This window comes from Thalassophryne amazonica, chromosome 3, assembly GCF_902500255.1.
Source record: "Thalassophryne amazonica chromosome 3, fThaAma1.1, whole genome shotgun sequence".
NCBI lineage: Eukaryota > Metazoa > Chordata > Actinopteri > Batrachoidiformes > Batrachoididae > Thalassophryne > Thalassophryne amazonica.
Genome location: NC_047105.1, coordinates 97,991,733 through 98,014,879, shown reverse-complemented (window position 1 = coordinate 98,014,879; position 23,147 = coordinate 97,991,733). Strand labels below are relative to the sequence as shown.

Below are 23,147 nucleotides of genomic sequence, written 5' to 3'. Positions count from 1 at the left end.
CTGAAAACCTCCACATTTCAGGCTCTATTGATCCAGGATGTCGTGAGAGAACAGAGAAGTTTCAGAAGAAGTCGGTTTCAGCATTTTATCCGGATATTCCACTGTTAAAGGAGATTTTTTTAATGAAAGACGTGCGGACGGATCCGCGCGTCGGGACGCAGCCGACGCGGTGCGGCGGCACAGGAAAAACACCTCCGTGTTGATAACCATTTGTAAAATCCAGGCGGCTTTTGATGGCTTTCAGTGGAGTGAGTATATGAGAAATTGTTTAACAGGCAGGACATGTTCCAACTTGTCCTTAAGGCTTTCAACAGAGGTGTTTTTCCTGTGGCGGAGCGTCGCGGCGGCTGCGTCCCGACGCGCGGACCCGTCCGCACGTCTTTCATTAAAAAAAATCTCCTTTAACAATGGAATATCCGGATAAAATGCTGAAACCGACTTCTTCTGAAACTTCTCTGTTCTCTCACGACGTCCTGGATCAATAGAGCCTGAAATGTGGAGGTTTTCAGCTTGAACAGGCTGATGACGCCGCCTGAGAGCGCTGCGCGACGTCTCGCACCGTGAAAAGTCCTTAAAGCGACAGAATCACCTCAAAATCTCTCATCAGCCGTTAAAATTTTCACTGAAAACCAGCTTAATTTTTCGAACCGTGTCCACTTCGATGTGTCTCACAGGTTTAGAAAAAATTTTGATCAAACAACGCACCAGTCTCTCAGCAACTTCTCAGACAAAGGAATTCCGACGAGGAGCTGGACGACTCCTCCCACAAGGAGTGCTCACAGGCGAATGACGTCACCGACAGGCGTGGAAAAACTCACGCATGCGCACGAGGGTTCAAGCATGTCTGACGTAAAAACATATGAATGAAATCCATATAGTTTTTGAAAAAAATAAAAAGGACCGTAACTTTATTGACAGCCCTCGTACATGGTGTTATGATCATTCGCTGCAGCAGGATTCAGATGGAACAGTCGGAAGGCGGCAGCTGTATATTGCACTGTGAAGGCACATGTATGCAGCACATGAGTCCAAGACACATTTCCCTAAGGGACATTAAAATGCACCAAATCACATGAAAAATCAAGTTAGCAAATGTGACAGACATCATATCTGATCACCGGTGAATTGAAAAGTGAACACATGAAATTCCTTTTTCATCATCTCAAATTCGAATACAAGTAAAATATGAAAAATGACAAAAGCAGTCTTGAGTCACCTTCTACTCTTATCTGTTATGATGTGATTTAATGCCTGTATTTACAAATTTTGATGGTTATTCAATGTATGTTTGTATCTTATCCCTTCTTTAATCATGCATTCAGTAATTGTTTCTCATGTGTTCCTCAGACTCAGTGCCGTAGGCTGTGGTGCACCAGTCCAGAAGGCGCCCAACGGGGCTGCAGGACCCAGCACATGCCATGGGCTGACGGCACCGACTGTTCTCCTGGAAAGGTAAAAGCAGGATGGGATGGTTACAACTAATGATATGTTATCAGTTAATCAAAATTCTCTTATATGAATAAGAATAAATCTGAGTATTATTATTATTATTATTATAGGAAATAAATTATTATAAATTATACCCATATTAGATACAGTGCATCCAGAAAGTATATACCGTGCTTCATTTTTTCCACATTTTGTTCTCGTACAGCCTTATTCCAGAATGTAGGAAATTTTTTTCCCTCAAAATTCTACACATAATACTCCATATTGACAATGTGAAAAAAGTTTTTTTTTTTTCAATTTTTGCATATTTATTAAAAACAAATGGTAAATGGACTGCATTTATATAGCACTTTGCCATCTGCATTAGACGCTCAAAGCGCTTTACAAATAATGCCTCACATTCACCCTGATGTGAGGGTGCTGCCATACAAGGTGCTCACTACACACCAGGAGCAATAGGGGATTAAAGACCTTGCCCAAGGGCCCTTAGTGATTTTCCAGTCAGGCTGGGATGTGAACCGAGGATCTTCTGGTCTCAAGCCCAATGCCTTAACCACTAGACCATCACCTCCCCTAAACAAAACTAAGAAATCACACGTACCTACGTATCTGTAAGTATAAGTAACTGATCATCCTTGAGATGTTTCTGCAGCTTAACTGGAGTCCACCTGAGGTAAATTCAGTTGATTGGACATGATTGGGAAAGGTACACACCTGTCTACATATAAGGTCCCACAGTTGACAGTGCATGTCAGAGTACAAACCAAGCATGAAGTCAAAGGAATTGTCTGTAGACCTCTGAGACAGGATTGTCTTGAGGCGCAAATCTGGGGAAGGGTACAGAAACATTTCGGCTGCGTTGAAGGTCCCAATAACAACAGTGGCCTCCATCATCTGTAAATTGAAGAAGTTCAGATCAACCAGGACTCTTCCTAGAGCTGGCCGTCCATCTAAACTGAGCGATCAGGAGAAGGGCCTTTGTCAGGGAGGTGACCAAGAACTCAGTGATCACTCCAGCATTCCTCTGTGGAAAGAGGAGAACCTTCCAGAAGGACAACCATCTCTGCAGCAATCCACCAATCAGGCCTGTATGGTAGAGTGTCCAGATGGAAGCCACTCCTAAGTAAAAGGCACATGGCAGCCCACCTGGAGTTTGCCAAAAGGCACCTGAAAGACTCTCTGATCATAAGAAACAAAATTCTCTGGCCTGATGAGACAAAGACTGAACTCTTTGGCGTGAATGTCAGGCGTCATGTTTGGAGGAAACCAGGCATCATCCGTACAGTGAAGCATTGTGGTGGCAGTATCATGCTGTGGGGATGTTTTGCAGTGGCAGGAAACTGGGATACTAGTCAGGATTGAGGGAAAGATGAATGCAGCAATGTACAGAGACATCCTGGATGAAAACCTGCTCCAGAGCCCTCTTGACCTCAGACTGGGGCGACGGTTCATCTTTCAGTACGACAATGACCCTAAGCACACAGCCAAGATATCAAAGGAGTGGCTTCAGGACAACTCTGTGAATGTCCTTGAGTGACCCAGCCAGAACCCAGACCTGAATTTGATTGAACATCTCTGGAGAGATCTGAAAATGGCTGTGCACTGAAGCTGCCCGTCCAACCTGATGGAGCTTGAGAGGAGCTGCAAAGAGGAATGGGGCGAACTACCCAAAGATAGGTACACCAAGCTTGTGGCTTCATTTTCAAGAAGACTTGAGGCTGTAATTGCTGCCAAAGGCGCATCAATAAAGTATTGAGCAAAGGGTGTGAATATTTACGTACATGTGAATTCTTAGGGTTTTCTTTTATTTTTAATAAATTTGCAAAAATTTGAACCAAAAAAAAACTTATTTCCTGTTGTCATTATGGGGCATGGTGAGTGTAATTATGAGGGGGAAAATAAATTTACTCAATTTTGTAATAAGGCTGTAACATAAGAAAATGTGGAAAAAGTGAAGGACTGTGAATACTTTCCACATGTATTGTTTTTTTTTTTTTTTTGGAGTCTTTCATGTTCAGCAAGAGTAAGTTAGTTATTTATAAAGCTTTTCTTTATTTTGCAGCTTCTTTGTTTAATGAATGTTTTAAAATTGTCTAAAACGTTTTCACAGTACTGTATACAAAAATATATATTTTAATTAAAAGTTAATTGAATATTTTAATTTCCTAAGTATGAATAGAAAGGTTGTAAAAATGTTTTATTTTGTTGGTATATTACCCCCCACTTGCAAACTTTCTGTGCTGTTGCTGGTTCTTGCCCACCAGCCTCACACGATGCCTTCTTGGCTATAATGTTTAATATTCTTGGGGACATTGTAAGCTAGCTTGAATTTTAATGAGGTAATTATATCAGGCGTGGTACTCTGTGATTTTACGTGTAAACAAGTTGCTGTCAGACAGTTGAAAAGGTTTCGGATATGAAACATGAACGTGTGCACGGCTCTCACAACACTGACTGGGAACCCCAGTGCAAGACAGAATTCCTCTTGCATGTGCTGTGACTGTTTTGTCACTCCCAATAAGTCAGCCATCACATGCACCCTAGCTCTGTGAGTCCTCACTGAACACAAGCATGAATATTGGCAGTATTTTGTTTTATGTGTAATTTTATCCAGGGTGCTCAGTGGGACATTGTATTTATGGGATTACCAAAAATGTATGAACTTCACAGCCGGCTTGTGCATTGTGAGTGATGTACAGAGGGGAGTCCATGTCTCAGACATCTTCCTCGTGAATTCTGATGTTTATCAGGTATACGTTCTGCCTCCTATGCTGTTCAGTATTTGCATGGACTGTATGATTTCTCCAGCTGGGTCAGGTTGTGGAGATCAGTGGCTTAGTTGCCTTTGCCTGTAAGGAAACATTAACTGACTTTGACTTCATAGACATGGGTTTGTGGAATCAAGGGATACCCTGTTTGCTGCACTTGAGAATCTGAGAGAAGCAGCACAGTGGCTTAGTGGTTAGCACTGTAGCCTCACAGTAAGAAGGTGATGGGATTGATTCCCACCTGTGGGCTTTTTGTGTGGAGTTTGCATGTTCTCCCTTGTTTGTGTGGGTTTGCTCTGGTTTCCTCCCACATCCAAAGACATGCAGGTTGTAAATTTTAAATTAGGTGTGAATATGTTTGTTTTGTCTATATGTTGCCTTGTGACAAACTGGCATCCTGTCCAGGGTGTATCCCACTTCACGCCCTATGACTGCTCCAGCCCCCCCCCCGCGATCCTTAACTGGAGTAAATAAATGGTTGAAGATGAGTGAGTGGCAGCACGGTGGCTTAGTGGTTATCACTGTTGCCTCACAGCGAGAAGGTCATGGGTTTGATTCCTGCCTGAGGCCTTTCCTGTGTGGAGTTTCCATGTTGTCCCCGTGTTTGCATGGGTTCTCTCCAGGTGCTTCCTCCCACATCCAAAGACATGCGGGTTGGGTGGATTGGATACTTTAAATTGTCCATAGGTGGGTGTGAATGTGTTTGTTTGTCTATATGTGGCCCTGTGACAGACTGGCATCCTCTCCAATGTGTACCCCGCCCCACGCTCTATGACTGCTGGGATAGGCTCCAGCTCCCCCACGACCCTTAATTGGAGTAAACAGCTGAAGATGAAGATGAAGATCAACCAAGAGAAGCTGAGAGAGGAGTTGGAGAGTCTGAGTCTGAGATTGTCCGGGATTAAGACTAAGATCCAGGCTTTCAATGACTCCTGAACTTGGCCATCAGAAGTGTGTCTGTATGCAGCGAAAGAACTCATAAAGGAATATGTGCCTGTGAAGAGCTTATGGAATGATGATGTTCCTTGACAGAGGTGTTTTTTTAATCAATATCTTGATAGTCCAAGTCTTTCGGGTCCTGGTGTTTACAGTCTCACTGTATGATCGTGAAACTTGGATGCTATCCAGTGACCTAAGGCAATGACAGTTGACAGTTGACCCTTGGGTACCGCTGGAATGACTTTGTATCAAACAAGCAGTTAATTATGGAGACTCAGATGTCGTGTATGACTTGTATTTTGAGGGAACATCACCTGCACTTTGGCCATGTGGTGTGCTCCTATGGGTACAGAGGAGCCCTTTGACCCCAGTTTGTGACTTGCTGGCTTTGACAGAAGCAATGCAGTTCAATGAAATACTCATTTTATAGTTAAGGCATAAGGATAACAAGCAGAGATGGACGCTATGAATTTTTACCCAAGCAAAAGCCCCGTGCACATACTAGAACTTGAACATGACTGATATGTCCATAAGTAGACACTATTCTTGAACCATTGAAGTTTCTTGACTGTGGTAGATACGATAAATGTAGCTTATAACTATGACTTTCCAAACTAAACTCGTTTCCTTCCACTAAGGCTGACATGTGCGCCTAAAGACACATGTTGAATGCTTGTTATGTTTATAACAAGCTCCCATCTGAATCCCTCTGCTATGGCACACCACACCAAACACTGAATACTTGATCTGTTTGTTGAACAGCTCAAGCATGATCTCCTGTTATGAGCTGAGAAATATTTATTGACTGTGTGACATTTTGTTTTCTTCTTCCAAGACAGACAGCTTTGAAATGTACTTTTTTGCCTCCTTGCTTTCCATTTGCATCACTGTATAATTTCTCCCAGATTATCATCAAAGAACGGGAGAACAGATAGATGTGTTTCCAGTCTCGTGGATAAGATTTCATGTGCACACTCTTGCTGTTCTTCTCCCTTTTTTGACTCGACTTGATTTTTTTCCTCTTTCTTTTTTGCAAATGCTCATACTTCAGTGTCTGCTCTCCCGGCTGCCATTTTCATTCATCTGTCTCTTTAATCTGTATCTTCCATTGCAGCACTGCAAGCACGGCTTGTGCATTGCCAAAGAGCATGACGCCATTCCTGTAGAGGGGGCGTGGGGAGTTTGGAGTCCTTTTGGTACGTGCTCGCGGACGTGCGGTGGGGGCATCAAGATGGCCGTCCGTGAATGCAACCGACCTGTGTAAGCAGTTCCTCTTTTGTAGTCATGCATATCTAGTGGACCTTATCTGTATCCTAGCTGCCATATTGTGCATTGCGTAGGCCTAGTATCCTTAAAGTGCATATCTCACTCCAGTCAATGCTCACTCACTCACTCATTCATCTTCAACCGCTTATACCAATTAAGAGTCACGGGGGGCTGGAGCCTATCCTAGCATTCAAAGGGCGTGAGGCGAGGTACACCCTGGATAGGACGCCAGTCTGTCACATGGGCACATATAGACAAACAAACACATTCACACCCACATGCACACCTACAGACAATTTAAAGTTTCCAATCCACCTAACCTGCATTTCTTTGGATGTGGGAGGAAGCCGGAGCACCCAGAGGAAATCCACACAAACACGGAGAGAACATTAATATTGAGAGGCAAAAAGTGTAGTAAATACATACCCTGAGACAGACCCAACGTCAGACACAGATTTGTGGAGGAGCCTTGCATTACTCTAAGGGGGGCACTTTTTTAGGCCAGAAGTGTAAAGTCTGATTTAATCATGGGTTTCTCCCCCATGATATTTAAAAATTTGAGTGGTTGAATATGCAATTGTAACATAGTTTGTGAAGGAAAAAGCAATCGTCTCATGTCTGACTCACAAAACTCAGGGCTGTAACGCAAACGCAGGCTAAATGCATGCGAGCACAGTTTAAATGTAACTCTAATATTGGGCTAATATTCATGCACCTCCTTTATGCGCCAAATGCCAGTACAGGCTAAACATCCTCTCGAGGCTGTTTATTATTGTTACCAGTAGGACACACAACTCATACCCAGCGTGAGTTATCCGTAACCAAGGTTGGGTAGGATTACTTTGAAATGTAATCCAAAAGATTAATCAGATTACAAGTAATCCAAACGTTTGTACATACATACATGTAATCCACATGTATTCTTTCAAAGTAATCCTACCCAACCTTGTCCGTAACTGTGAAATTCACAATTTCTTTCACTCTCTCTTTCACTCTCTTCAAGGACCCTCTGTGGTCCTTGATTAAAGAAGCAGCATATATCCATCTTTTAGTTCAGCATTGTTTTTTTCACTTCTCACTCTCTTTCACAGCCAGGTCCAGTAGTCAACACTCTACACATATTTCCATTTTACGTTTCCATTTTACCCAGATCATTTCATGAACCAATCGAATCATTCACAATTATTTTTGTAAATATCAGATAAATCAGTGTATTTATCAATATTATTATGATTAATCTATATTGGAAATTTGTACAAATTGTAATCACTGTAGCCTGCTTTGTTTTTTTGTGGTTTGCGGGTGACTGACAGGCTCATCAGTTAGGTAGACCCAAATGACTCAGAGGGGGGGAAAGGCACCCTAAGGCCTGTCCATGATGCCGGGTATGCCCTGAGAGATGTATCACACTGAGTTCGCACCTGTGTTCGCACACAGCAGCCATGTAGGATCACACCTGCTCCAGTTTAAAAGTCGTTCTCTCTTGCTCAAAACATCCAAATTATATAAACACATAATGGTCAGTAAAGATCTGATTCCCGATTGTTGCATTTGTGTTGCTTCCATTTGTCATTTTTCTGTCCACAATCATCAATCCAGAAGCAGGTAATGCAGTTAAACAGCTGGGGGTGGGTTCAGTTCCCAGGGCACATCTCTCACGTTAAGATGGCAGCAGCTGTCACTTTATGTCAGAGTCTTTGTGTTCGCACTTATAAATAAAATTCCTCCTTCTCCGCGACTCTGGCTCCAAGTAGTTTTTGAAGCATTTCTCATGCTGTACTCAGCTGCAATTTCTCCGATCTTGCCGGGAGGTGTGTAAAAAATATTTCCACCGTCCAAAAATTACTGTTAAAGGAAAAAAAAAAAAACAGATTTTTGAGCTGCAAAAAATTCCAGTTTTCCCATTTGTTTCAGTGAATGGGTCTGAGGAGGCAGTCCCTAACATGATGTCACCGAAGTCAACGTTTCTCGCAGGCTATTTCTGAGACATTTAGAACCAGAGATATACATGTTAAGAAAATTCTTCCCGTAGCTTGTGTTCATGTTGAATCGAGTTGTTTCCTGGTAAATCAGAGATCATCAAGACTACTGTAGTAGTACTTTTCATCCTGTATTAATGGACAACTGGAGCACAAATACAGACTACAATGACACTTATCTTAAAACAGGAAGCAAATTCATTGTCATTAATGTAGGTGTGTGAGATAAAGTGTACATGTGCAGCAGTAAGGAAGTCAGGATCATGGAGGCCCGGTCACACAGCATATGACGGTTCCTGAATTTAGGGATAAAAAGCCACAAAGTCACAAATTGTCAAGAAAAGGTGGACGAATGAGCTTTCACTTTTCCCATCACCAAATAGCCTGCAAATCAAGGGTGCAAAATTTCAATTTACGAGGTCTGTCAATAAAGTATAGGTCCTTTTTATTTTTTTCAAAAACTATATGGATTTCATTCATATGTTTTTACGTCAGACATGCTTGAACCCTCGTGCGCATGCGTGAGTTTTTCCATGCCTGTCGGTGACGTCATTCGCCTGTGAGCACTCCTTGTGGGAGGAGTCGTCCAGCCCCTCGTCGGAATTCCTTTGTCTGAGAAGTTGCTGAGAGACTGGCGCTTTGTTTGATCAAAATTTTTTCTAAACCTGTGAGACACATCGAAGTGGACACGGTTCGAAAAATTAAGCTGGTTTTCCGTGAAAATTTTAACGGCTGATGAGAGATTTTGAGGTGATACTGTTGCTTTAAGGACTTCCCACGGAGCGAGACGTCGCGCAGCGGTCCCAGGCGCCGTCGTCAGCCTGTTTCAAGCTGAAAACCTCCACATTTCAGGCTCTATTGATCCAGGACGTCGTGAGAGAACAGAGAAGTTTCAGAAGAAGTCAGTTTCAGCATTTTATCCGGATATTCCACTGTTAAAGATTTTTTTAATGAAAGACGTGTGGACGGGGCCGCGCGTCGGGACGCAGCTGGCGCGGTGCGGCGGCACAGGAAAAACACCTCCGTGTTGATAACCATTTGTAAAATCCAGGCGGCTTTTGATGGCTTTCAGTGGAGTGAGTATATGAGAAATTGTTTAACAGCTGGACATGTTCCAACTTGTCCTTAAGGCTTCCAACGGAGGTGTTTTTCCTGTGGCGGAGCGTCGCGGCGAGCCGACGCTGCAATCCGTCCGCTGACGACGGCGCCTGAGAGCGCTGCACAACGTCTCACACCGTGGGAAGTCCTTAAAGCGACAGTATCACCTCAAAATCTCTCATCAGCTGTTAAAATTTTCACTGAAAACCAGCTTAATTTTTCGAACTGTGTCCACTTTGATGTGTCTCACAGGTTTAGAAAAAATTTTGATCAAACAAAGCGCCAGTTTCTCAGCAACTTCTCAGACAAAGGAATTCCGACGAGGGGCTGGACGACTCCTCCCACAAGGAGTGCTCACAGGCGAATGACGTCACCGACAGGCGTGGAAAAACTCACGCATGCGCACGAGGGTTCAAGCATGTCTGACGTAAAAACATATGAATGAAATCCATATAGTTTTTGAAAAAAATAAAAAGGACCTATACTTTATTGACAGCCCTCGTATTTTCATTTATATAGCACCAAATCACAACAGAGTTCCCTCAAGGTGCATCACACAAGTAAGGTCTAACCTTACTAACCCCCAGAGCAACAGTGGTAAGGAAAAACTCCCTCTGAGGAAGAAACCTCAAGCAGACCAGACTCAAAGAGGTGACCCTCTGCTTGGGCCATGCTACAGACATAAATTACAGAACAATTCACAAAATAAATATACAGGAAATGTTGTTGGTGCACAGGACAGGAGGGTCACCAGCACAAATACAACTCCCATCTCTGGATGGAGCTGCACCTTTAACAGAGAGAAAAAACAGAATCAGGCATCAGAAAGACAAGAAACACTGTATAATTTGCCAGCATTAATCAACAAAACAAACAGAAGAAATACTAAGGTGATCACCGGCCACTAGCCCTAAGCTTCACTAAATGACCCAGAATTTAGGTAAAGTTGAGGCCGCGGCACGCTTCGTTTACTAATAAAATTAATTAAAAGAGAAAAAGCGTCAAACATACCAGTATGCTAGCCATACGAAAGGGAAAATAAGTGTGTCTTAAGTCTGGACTTGAAAGTCTCCACAGAATCTGACTGTTTTATTGACACAGGGAGAGCATTCCACAGAACAGGGGTACTATAAGAGAAAGCTCTATGACCTGCAGACTTCTTATTCACCCCAGGGATACAAAGTAGTCCTGCCCCTTGAGAACGCAAAGCCCGGGCCGGGCAAAGTAAGTCAGCTAAGTAGGGAGGTGCGAGTCTGTGAACAATTTTATAGACTAGTAGCAGGACCTTAAACTCTGATCTCACTGGGACAGGAAGCCAGTGAAGGGATGCCAAAATGGGTGTAATGTGGTCGAACTTTCTGCTTCGTGTCAAAAGTCTGGCTGCAGCATTTTGAACCAATTGGAGAGCCCTAATGCTAGACTGCGGTAAACCAGAATATAGAACATTGCAGTAGTCCAATCTAGAAGAGATAAATGCATGGATCAGGGTCTCAGCATCAGCCATAGATAGGATGGGACGAATCTTCACTATATTTCGCAAGTGAAAGAAAGCAGTCCTCGTAATATTAAAGGACAATGTAGGATCAAAAATTACCCCAAGGTTCCTCACGTTGTCAGTGTGATGTATGACACATGAGCCTAGGCTGAGCGTTAACTGGTCAAATTGATGCCGATGTCTTACTGGACCAAGAACCATCATTTCAGTCTTATCAGAGTTTAAAAGTAGGAAGTTTCTAGACATCCAACTTCTCACTGATGCAATCAATCAATCAACTTTTTTCTTGTATAGCGCCAAATCACAACAAACAGTTGCCCCAAGGCGCTCCACATTGCAAGGCAAGGCCATACAATAATTATGAAACACAGTCTACGTCTAAAGCAACATAACCAAGGGATGGTCCAGGGTCACCCGATCCAGCCCTAACTATAAGCCTTAGCGAAAAGGAAAGTTTTAAGCCTAATCTTAAAAGTAGAGAGGGTATCTGTCTCCCTGATCTGAATTGGGAGCTGGTTCCACAGGAGAGGAGCCTGAAAGCTGAAGGCTCTGCCTCCCATTCTACTCTTACAAACCCTAGGAACTACAAGTAAGCCCGCAGTCTGAGAGCGAAGCGCTCTAATGGGGTAATATGGTACTACGAGGTCCCTAAGATAAGATGGGACCTGATTATTCAAAACCTTATAAGTAAGAAGAATAATTTTAAATTCTATTCTAGCATTAACAGGAAGCCAATGAAGGGAGGCCAACACGGGTGAGATATGCTCTCTCCTGCTAGTCCCCGTCAGTACTCTAGCTGCAGCATTCTGAACCAACTGAAGGCTTTTTAGGGAACTTTTAGGACAACCTGATAATAATGAATTACAATAGTCCAGCCTAGAGGAAATAAATGCATGAATTAGTTTTTCAGCATCACTCTGAGACAAGACCTTTCTGATTTTAGAGATATTGCGTAAATGCAAAAAGGCAGTCCTACATATTTGTTTAATATGCGCTTTGAATGACATATCCTGATCAAAAATAACTCCAAGATTTCTCACAGTATTACTAGAGATCAGGGAAATGCCATCCAGAGTAACGATCTGGTTAGACACCATGCTTCTAAGATTTGTGGGGCCAAGTACAATAACTTCAGTTTTATCTGAGTTTAAAAGCAGGAAATTAGAGGTCATCCATGTCTTTATGTCTGTAAGACAATCCTGCAGTTTAGCTAATTGGTGCGTATCCTCTGGCTTCATGGATAGATAAAGCTGGGTATCATCTGCGTAACAATGAAAATTTAAGCAATACCGTCTAATAATACTGCCCAAGGGAAGCATGTATAAAGTGAATAAAATTGGTCCTAGCACAGAACCTTGTGGAACTCCATAATTAACTTTAGTCTGTGAAGAAGATTCCCCATTTACATGAACAAACTGTAATCTATTAGACAAATATGATTCAAACCACCGCAGCGCAATGCCTTTAATACCTATGACATGCTCTAATCTCTGTAATAAAATTTTATGGTCAACAGTATCAAAAGCAGCACTGAGGTCCAACAGAACAAGCACAGAGATAAGTCCACTGTCCGAAGCCATAAGAAGATCATTTGTAACCTTCACTAATGCTGTTTCTGTACTATGATGAATTCTAAAACCTGACTGAAACTCTTCAAATAGACCATTCCTCTGCAGGTGATCAGTTAGCTGTTTTACAACTACCCTCTCAAGAATCTTTGAGAGAAAAGGAAGGTTGGAGATTGGCCTATAATTAGCTAAGATAGCTGGGTCAAGTGATGGCTTTTTAAGTAATGGTTTAATTACTGCCACCTTAAAGGCCTGTGGTACATAACCAACTAACAAAGATAGATTGATCATATTTAAGATTGAAGCATTAAATAATGGTAGGACTTCCTTGAGCAGCCTGGCAGGAATGGGGTCTAATAAGCATGTTGATGGTTTGGATGAAGTAACTAATGAAAATAACTCAGACAGAACAATCGGAGAGAAAGAGTCTAACCAAATACCGGCATCACTGAAAGCAGCCAAAGATAACGATACATCTTTGGGATGGTTATGAGTAATTTTTTCTCTAATAGTCAAAATTTTGTTAGCAAAGAAAGTCATGAAGTCATTACTAGTTAAAGTTAATGGAATACTCAGCTCAATAGAGCTCTGACTCTTTGTCAGCCTGGCTACAGTGCTGAAAAGAAACCTGGGGTTGTTCTTATTTTCTTCAATTAGTGATGAGTAGAAAGATGTCCTAGCTTCACGAAGGGCTTTCTTATAGAGCAACAAACTCTTTTTCCAGGCTAAGTGAAGATCTTCTAAATTAGTGAGACGCCATTTCCTCTCCAACTTACGGGTTATCTGCTTTAAGCTACGAGTTTGTGAGTTATACCACGGAGTCAGACACTTCTGATTTAAAGCTCTCTTTTTCAGAGGAGCTACAGCATCCAAAGTTGTCTTCAATGAGGATGTAAAACTATTGACAAGATACTCTAACTCCCTTACAGAGTTTAGGTAGCTACTCTGCTCTGTGTTGGTATATGACATTAGAGAACATAAAGAAGGAATCATATCCTTAAACCTAGTTACAGCGCTTTCTGAAAGACTTCTAGTGTAATGAAACTTATTCCCCACTGCAGGGTAGTCCATCAGGGTAAATGTAAATGTTATTAAAAAATGATCAGACAAAAGGGAGTTTTCAGGGAATACTGTTAAGTCCTCTATTTCCATACCATAAGTCAGAACAAGATCTAAAATATGATTAAAGTGGTGGGTGGACTCATTTACTTTTTGAGCAAAGCCGATAGAGTCTAATAATAGATTAAATGCAGTGTTGAGGCTGTCATTCTCAGCATCTGTGTGGATGTTAAAATCGCCCACTATAATTATCTTATCTGAGCTAAGCACTAAGTCAGACAAAAGGTCTGAAAATTCACAGAGAAACTCACAGTAACGACCAGGTGGACGATAGATAATAACAAATAAAACTGGTTTTTGGGACTTCCAATTTGGATGGACAAGACTAAGAGACAAGCTTTCAAATGAATTAAAGCTCTGTCTAGGTTTTTGATTAATTAATAAGCTGGAATGGAAGATTGCTGCTAATCCTCCGCCCCGGCCCGTGCTACGAGCATTCTGACAGTTAGTGTGACTCGGGGGTGTTGACTCATTTAAACTAACATATTCATCCTGCTGTAACCAAGTTTCTGTTAGGCAGAATAAATCAATACGTTGATCAATTATTATATCATTTACCAACAGGGACTTAGAAGAAAGAGACCTAATGTTTAATAGACCACATTTAACTGTTTTAGTCTGTGGTGCAATTGAAGGTGCTATATTATTTTTTCTTTTTGAATTTTTATGCTTAAATAGATTTTTGCTAGTTATTGGTGGTCTGGGAGCAGGCACCGTCTCTACGGGGATGGGGTAATAGGGGGATGGCAGGGGGAGAGAAGCTGCAGAGAGGTGTATAAGACCACAGCTCTGCCTCCTGGTCCCAACGCTAGACAGTCACAGTTTGGAGGATCCCCAAAAATTGGCCAGATTTCTAGAAATGAGAGCTGCTCCCTCTAAAGTGGGATGGATGCCGTCTCTCCTAACAAGACCAGGTTTTCCCCAGAAGCTTTGCCAATTATCAATGAAGCCCACCTCATTTTTTGGACACCACTCAGACAGCCAGCAATTCAAGGAGAACATGTGGCTAAACATGTCACTCCCGGTCTGATTGGGGAGGGGCCCAGAGAAAACAACAGAGTCCGACATTGTTTTTGCAAAGTTACACACCGATTCAATGTTAATTTTAGTGACCTCCGATTGGCCTCCGATTGATTGCAAGGCAAGGATTTTATGTGAACGAGATTACCAGCAGTTAATGGAATGTATAACTGAGTATCATCAGCATAGCAGTGAAAGGTAATCCCAAAATGCCAAAATATGTGCCCAAGGGGTGCTATATAAAGGGAGAAAAGCAGGGGGCCTAAGACAGACCCCTGTGGAACCCCAAATTTCATGTCACTAAGGTTAGAGGTAGTGTTACTGTACAAAACACAGTAAGAACGACTGGTCAAGTATGACGTCAGACATGCAAGGGCACTCCCAGGAATCCCAAAATGATTTTCCATCCTACCAAGTAGAATATGATGATCCATGGTATCAAATGCAGCACTGAGATCTAACAGCACCAGAACCGTAGTGGTGTCCGAATCCATTGTAAGCAGAAGATCATTCACCACTTTAGTGAGAGCCGTCTCTTTGGAATGATATTTTGTAAAAGCAGACTGCAGTGGCTCAAAGAGATTATTCTCAGTAAGATAGTCCACGAGCTGCCGTGACACCACTTTTTCCAGAATTTTAGAGCAAAATGATATATTTGATATCAGCTGATAGTTTTTCAATACACTAGGGTCAAGATTAGGTTTCTTAAGTAATGGTTTAATCACTGCAGATTTGAAACATTTAGGAACAGATCCAGCACAGTCAGCCCAAGAGTGGGCCACAGGTCCTTAAACAGTTTTGTTGGTATAGGATCAAATAAACAGGTTGTGCTTTTTGTTGATGTTACGAGTTTCGCCAGCATGCCTAATGAGATACTATCAAATTCTGTAAATCTAGGTAATACCTCAGTAATGGTGCCCACCTCAATAGCAGGGTGTAGTGGCTGGGTTAAGGCATGCTGGGATATGTTTAATCTAATGTCTTCTATTTTCTTCTCAAAGTAATCCAGGAAATCTTCTGCTGTAAAAGGAGCATGAACTACAGGTGGTTGTCCATGAATAAATGTTGCCACCGTGTCAAACAAAAACTTTGAGATGCTTGTTTTTGTTGATCAGATCAGAGTAATAGGTCCGCTTTGTAGCCAATAATGCATGCTTATAGTCTAAGATAGCATCATGCCACGCAAAGTAGAATACTTCTAATTTTGAACAATGCCATTTCTGTTCTAGACCTCTAGCCTTATGCTTGAGGTCACGCAGGTAATCATTGAACCAAGGTGACTGTGATTTGGGGGAGTGCGGTTTTAACACAGGTGGTGCAATCATGTCGAGTGTAGTTTTGAACGCGGAGTTTAAACTATCCACAAGTCTGTCTACTGATTGGGTATTTGCCATATGTGAAGCTAAGACATCAGGCAGTCTAGCTTCAAGTTCAGTGTTAGCTGAGGAGTTGATGCATCGCCGTAGTGATATATAAGGTTGTTGTTCCACTAAAGCGAAACTGTAAACTTAATAAGTGAGTGATCAGAGACCATGGATGTAAGAGGCATGATGTTAATATTCGTGACAGCAATACCATGTGCAAGAACCAGATCCAGGGTATTTCCACTAATGTGCTTTGAGTCCTGAATGCATTGCTGAAATCCTAATGCATCCACAATTTCCATAAATGATTTGCAGAGGGGATCAGAAGGCTTATTTATATGAATGTTAAAGTCACCAATGATCAGAATGTTATCTGCACTAGTTGACAAGTTAGAGATGAACACACCAAATTCATCTAACAATTCAGAATATGGGCCAGGAGGCCTATATACAATGACAAAGTAATACGGCTGAATTTATTCTTCTGACCTTGGCAATGCGTAATATCCTGAGCAGAGTGGAGAATCAAATGCTCAAACAAGTTATATTTGTGACCCCCAACACCTAATAAGCTAAACCTAGATTTATAAATAAGAGCAACACCCCCGCCTTGCTTCGCATCACGAGGGACATGACTAAATGTATATGCTGGTAGGCAGGCCTCATTTAAGGGGAGGACAGCCATAGGTTTAAGCCAGGTTTCACATAACCCAATCATATCTAAGTGATGATCAATAATTAGATCATTAATCAACAATGATTTTGAGGACAGTGATCTTATGTTAATGAGAACCAGACTAAGGACCTCACTGGGGTTGACAGTTGAACTGTCTGGATTTCGGGGTGGTTCCAGAGTAGCATATATAAGATGCCTAGAAGTAGGTTTATGTTTGAGACAGTCCATGCATGTAGGTAGCAGACACAAAATCATTGCTATTGCTGGAACAACCACTGGACCATCCTCAATTTCAACATCATCCAATGTAGTGATAGGTATTAAGTTTGCAAAGCATGTCCATCTATGATTTTTATGGACACGTCTACGGAAACAGGCCACAGTCTCAACTTGTTGAATTTCCCTCCCTGGCAGATAAACTGCACTATCAGCAAAAGGAACAAAAGAGGAACGAAAGAAAACTGAAGCTAACGTTGACATCAACGCTTTAAACAAAACGTTCACAATCACGTGACCAACAGCTAAAAGTTTGTAAAATCTCAGTGATCACTCACCAGCCCGGTAGGTGGTAGTAAATGCACCTTCAGATGGTGCCGTCCACCACTGAATACGAAAGAAGAAGACATGACCAACAGCAGCTATAAAAGCCACAGGCGGCCAGCCTCTCCCTTGTTTGTTTGTCTTCACATTCTTGTCATCTCCATGCTGGGGATCGTCACCATCCATGGGGAACGGTCCGTGTCAGACAAAGGTCACACCCACACGCAGGCAAGTCACAAACGTTTGAAACGTCCATACATAGTTGATAAAACAATCTTAATGCTTTTGTTACTGTATGAAAAGCTGGTCGAGGCTTTAGTTATTGATTCATTCAAATGTTGTTGCGTTCATTCAATACATCGGACTTGTGAGGTTGAACGAAGTCAAACGAAACGCTAACGTTAGAAAAACTAAGCAAACATAAGAAACCGTCAAGAACGACAGTAAAATGAAATAGGGACGAATTGAGGTTTTCGGCAGCATTCGTTCAAATTTTTCAACAGTTTAAAAATCCTGACGAAGCGCAAGCTGCAGGAACAAAGCTGAACGAAGGTTAAAGGATGCCAATGAAAGTCAACAAAAGTCCAGATTTCTTGTTTCATTTGGGCTTTGTTGCCCTTAGTTAGTGCAGTGTGACCGGGCCATAACTTTAGTTTATTGGTCCATGTGCTTTCCTAATCTTGCTTCCAGGCCCAGAAATGGAGGAACATACTGTGTGGGTCGCCGGATGAAGTTTCGTTCCTGTAACTCTGAGCCCTGCTCCAAGCAGAAGAAGGACTTTAGGGAGGAGCAGTGCACTGCCTTTGATGGCAGGCACTTCAACATCAACGGTCTACCTCCGAATGTTCGCTGGGTGCCCAAATATAGTGGAAGTGAGAAACCTTTTGGGGTTTGTTTTTACAACCTTTCTCATGTCACTGATATTCTCTCAGTTGTTTCAGACAGTATATGTTCTTACCTGTCAATTATCAGTGTTTATCATCATTATCTGTTCATACCAGTGGTGGGCACAGCTAACCTACAATTTTATGGGTTTAGCTAGTAGTTGTTTCCTAACAGCTGTTAGCTAAACCAGTTAAACGGCTAAAGAGGTGTTTTATGGGTTTAGCTAAGTTGTTAGCTAAATCCAAGATGTACAAAATCATTAAATGAACAAATAAAATTAAGCTGTAGCTTGCATTCAACATCATTTATTTACAGTACAGAAAGTATTAAATGAATAAAAAAAAAACTTGGAAAATAATTTTAATAATGTAAAAATGGGATTTACTCAGGCTTGATCTTCTGCTATTCCACCTCCTTGAGGCGACACTTGTCAGTTTTACTTATTGGATGTGTATAGCCTCCAACAATAACAAACATATGATTTTAGTGTTTGAGAAATTTTTGACCGTTAAACCTTATTGAAAAAATGCTAGCTGGCTTCAACTTCAACTAGCTGGACCTATTTTTATTCTCTTTCTTATGAATAGTTTTTATTTTTATCTGTTTTATTCTTTTACTTCTGTTTTTATTTATGTATTTGGATTTTTTAAATTCATTTTAAAAAAATTTTAAATTTTATGTTGAATTGTTTTATGTAAGGGGCCTTGAAACGGCTTTTGCTGTGATTTGGCGCATTATAAGCTAATTAAATTGAATTAAATTGAACTTAGTGAAACTACATTTAGTGGAGGCTAATTGGTACGCTAATGATTTTCAAAGTTCGCTAAAAAGCATATCCCTCTCCAAAAAAGTTAGCTGATGACCTGAATTGTGTCCACTGCTAATCGATGTCTTATTTTTGTCAGTTCTGATGAAGGACAGGTGTAAGCTGTTCTGCAGGGTAGCAGGCAGCACAGCCTACTATCAGCTCAGGGACAGGGTCATTGATGGGACGCCGTGTGGACCCGACACCAATGACATTTGTGTCCAAGGCCTGTGCAGGGTGAGCTTTACACACTTATCTCCAGACTCATGTTTATGCTTCAAAACACAAGCATGTGAGCAAAGTTTAAGAATAGGTAGAAATGTCTGGAACTAATCTAAAGCATCTGTATCGAAGGTGATCTGTGTATTGTACAGCAGAGTCACAAAGACCTCACTTTAATCCAGATCATTTGTTTGTTTCCTCTGGTTATTAACGCTTTTACTGTGTGCCGTTAAAATAATTAACAAAATTGATCACAGATCAGCATTCCATTCAGAATAATTTTGGTCAAGTTCACTTAGAGATAAGAATTGCATTTCAGCTTCACTGTTTTGTTTCTGTGTTTTTTCCACAGCCATCTCATACAAACAAAGAAAATACTACGCAACATGATGCAAAATAGCTGGAACCTATTAAAAAACAATTAGCTGAGATGCATTTCAAATATACAGTGTAAGTTAGTGCAGCTAACTGCAGAGACATTTATTCATTTTCTATACCCATTTACTCCAGTCAAGAGTCATGGGGAAGGGGCTGGAGGGCTCGAGCCTATCCCGGCATTCGTAGGGCGGCAGGCGGGGTACACCCTGACCCTGGACAGGATACCAGTGCACAGCCACATACAGACAGACGAACATAGGTCTATGGGAACATGGGGAGAACATTCAAACTCCATACACAGTGAACCAAGCAATCCCAGGACCTTCTCTACCTCTATGCCAGTGTGCTACCTGCACAGACATAATGTAGAAAATTATTTTCCATGAAAAATGAAAATAATCCAAAAGTGACATTGCTTACCTACAAATACATATTTCATTAAAAAACAGGGATCTTCTTCAGGTTTTTAACCATGTTAAAAACAGTGGCATTGCCCCTGTATACATTTTGTTCACCAGTGGGGGGCAGCACAACATACAGTAGCAACATAGAAAAAGAGAAGAAGAACCCAGCTGTTGTTAGCATAACTTAGCTTTCCTATTCTGAACCGGTATTACAGAATTAAAAGATTGTGGCAACTATTTCAAACGGGTACATTTATAGCTATTATACTTGTACTGCCTAGCATTATTTGATATGTTGATTTTGTTTTTCCCTTACAAATTAATGTTACTGTGATGAGTCTTGGGAGAACTTCGCACTGACCTTTGAATATTTCTGAGCGTTTGAAGTCACATAGGTAGCAGTTAAATATGATTAGCTTACCCAATTCATCAATAATTCAAGCATTTGACCAGTTGACAATATTTTTAGATTGATTCACGTGTATCGAAATAGTTGTATCATTTACTTACAGTCGATTTTTAATTTATATTGGTTAATTTTTACAGCTGCAGTAGGTATTAACTAAATGAAACAAATGTGAATCAAACAAATTCAAATATGGTTAATATGAAGGAACTGTACTGTGTAATGACCTCTGAAACAAGAGAGTTGTTGGACTAATCTAATAAAGTGCTTCAGTTGGTAACATTGAAATGAATTACACTGAGTCAAATTAACATTCAGAAAGGTGAGATTCTTCTGAACATTTTGATGTGCAACACATGGGCATTATTATATTCATTATATATATATATATATATATATATATATATATATATATATATATATATATATATATATAGATAGATAGATAGATAGATAGATAGATAGATAGATAGATAGATAGATAGATAGATAGATAGATAGATATGCAACTATCGTAAAAGAGACATTTTTTGAAGGTATGGTAAAATCAAGAAAATGTCCTTGTACCCCAGAGGGTTAAGGCATCAAACATAAGGAAGAAGCATGCAGCTGCACTTTGGTTTATGCATTATCAACATAGGAGGTGATGATCGTGCTCAGTTCCCCATCATTCCAATAATCCTTTATACATTCCCTCCATGAAATATTTATTGGATCATTCAAACAATTGTTTTGTTTTTTGCCAAGCCATACTGTGGTGGTTTGATGGTTTTAGTTTGGATATGCAATGACTGAAATTTCAACCACAGTGCTGGAAAGAACCAGTGGTTTTCCTGTGTGTAGACTCTGCCCCACACACAGTGTTTGGTTAGACTGTGGCTCTCTGGCCTTGACGAGCGTGTTTGATCCATGCTGTTGCTCCAAAAGCTTAAGTCTTCATCTTTCGTAGAAAACTAACAATCTCTCACGACAATCTGTAACATGCAGAGTGGCTTGTGTGCGGTTTTATCAAGGAAATTTAGTTCAGCTGTCTCTCAGCAATATGGATATAGTTCAGTAAGCTCTTACGTAAGAATTTTCAGGGTCAGTAGGTTTAAATATGTTTCTCTGTAACGCAAATTTTAGAAATAATGGCAACAAAATGGCTTCATAATGGGATAGTAATGTTTCATTTGAATGCTTCCCAAGTAACTGGTTTTAGTGTGACAGAATGACAGAAGAAAGGCTGCTTTATTTTTTTTAAGTGCTATTTTTTATTTTTTTAAGTGCTCTGCTTCCTCATAGTGTCAGTAAACCAATATCATCTGCTCCTCATCTGTCTCAGCTCACTCTATCAAGCTTATTTCTGTTACTGAAATACATTCATGTCCCTCCTTGTTTTTGTCACCCCCCACCACCATAATTTTTATTTTAACAATTTCCCCCTTTTGCTTCTCTTCTGAGCAGCAGGCAGGTTGTGACCATGTACTGAATTCTAAGGCCAGGAGGGACAAATGTGGCGTTTGTGGTGGTGACAACTCATCCTGCAAAACTGTAGCAGGGACCTTCAACATTGTGCACTACGGTAAGCAACAGCACTTTTTTCATTCCCCTTTTAACAGTTTCTTTATTAGAGAGAAAGTAGATTTGTATTGCTTCCACACTTCTGTACATGTACATAATCATTGTCACAGCTCAGTATACTTGTGAATTAAAGGCGGTGTTCCTGTGATTTATAGGCTACAATGAAGTAGTGCGAATACCCAGTGGTGCTACAAACATAGACGTGCGTCAACACAGCTACTCAGGGAAACCAGAGGATGACAACTACCTCGGTAATATACAACATCATCATAACTTGTACTTGTGGTTCACTGAGACCGTGTCCCTGCCCAGCAAAGTCATTGTGTCCATGCTCTTTCCACTCATTAGCCTCACCGTAAAGTGGGAACCAGCTGAAGTAATGGTCGTGTCTATCTGTTTGTCTGTGCTTTAAAAGGAAAGGTAGAGAACAATTTCAATCAAATTTGGTGGCTAAAGTCAGTGGACTGTCAATTTTTTATTTCAATTTATTTCATTTATACAGTGCCAAATCACAACAAAGCTGCCTGAAGGTGCTTCACACAAGACTGTCCTTTCATACCATGTCAATATTTGAAGATGCAAAGAGTAATTTCAGTTAACCTTGGTGGATAAACTCTGGACTGTTGTCTCACAACAGAGGTCATGTCAACATTTAAGGTTAAGGTCAAATCAATGGTTTTCTATTATACACAACCAGTGTTGCCACAGTTACTTTGAAAAAGTAATCCAATTACTCTTTGAAAAAGTAACTTAGTTACTTTACTGATTGCTCAATTTTAAAAGTAACCTCAAGTAATGTAAAGTTAAATTACTAGTTACTTTATTAGTTACTTTCAGCAGCTGTCAGCAACACCCCCTAACACCTCAACAAAAAAATGATAACCCGTTTTGCCAATACTCACTTTATAGTCACCCTTTCTTAACTTCAATGTACATAAATACTTGTTTTATAAAAAAATAAAATAAAGACATCTTTCTTGACCTCATATTTAACTGTTGACAGTACTGTAACGGTAAAACTTGCAATTTCTAACCTACATTGTTTAGAAATGTAACTATTAATTTTTTTTAACATTTAAATTCTTTCTAAACATTTTTGTTGTTGAACTGCTTCTTCTTCTTTTTCTTCTTCTTCTGATTCTTCTTCTTCTTCTTCTTCTTCTTATTATTATTATTATTATTATTATAAGTAGCATTAGTAGT

At 40.7% G+C, this 23,147-nt stretch overlaps 1 protein-coding gene across 1 annotated transcript in view; it reads left to right on the top strand.

The window, feature by feature from the left end:
• The window catches only part of LOC117507318 (A disintegrin and metalloproteinase with thrombospondin motifs 9-like), a 201,385-nt gene that overhangs the window by 32,259 nt on the left and 145,979 nt on the right, over positions 1 to 23,147 (top strand). Inside the window, exons 11-16 of the mRNA XM_034167162.1 lie at positions 1,348 to 1,452; positions 6,271 to 6,416; positions 17,972 to 18,153; positions 19,072 to 19,208; positions 21,828 to 21,945; positions 22,100 to 22,195. Of these exons, the coding sequence (XP_034023053.1) occupies positions 1,348 to 1,452; positions 6,271 to 6,416; positions 17,972 to 18,153; positions 19,072 to 19,208; positions 21,828 to 21,945; positions 22,100 to 22,195 (784 nt within the window). The remainder of the gene's footprint in view (positions 1 to 1,347; positions 1,453 to 6,270; positions 6,417 to 17,971; positions 18,154 to 19,071; positions 19,209 to 21,827; positions 21,946 to 22,099; positions 22,196 to 23,147) is intronic.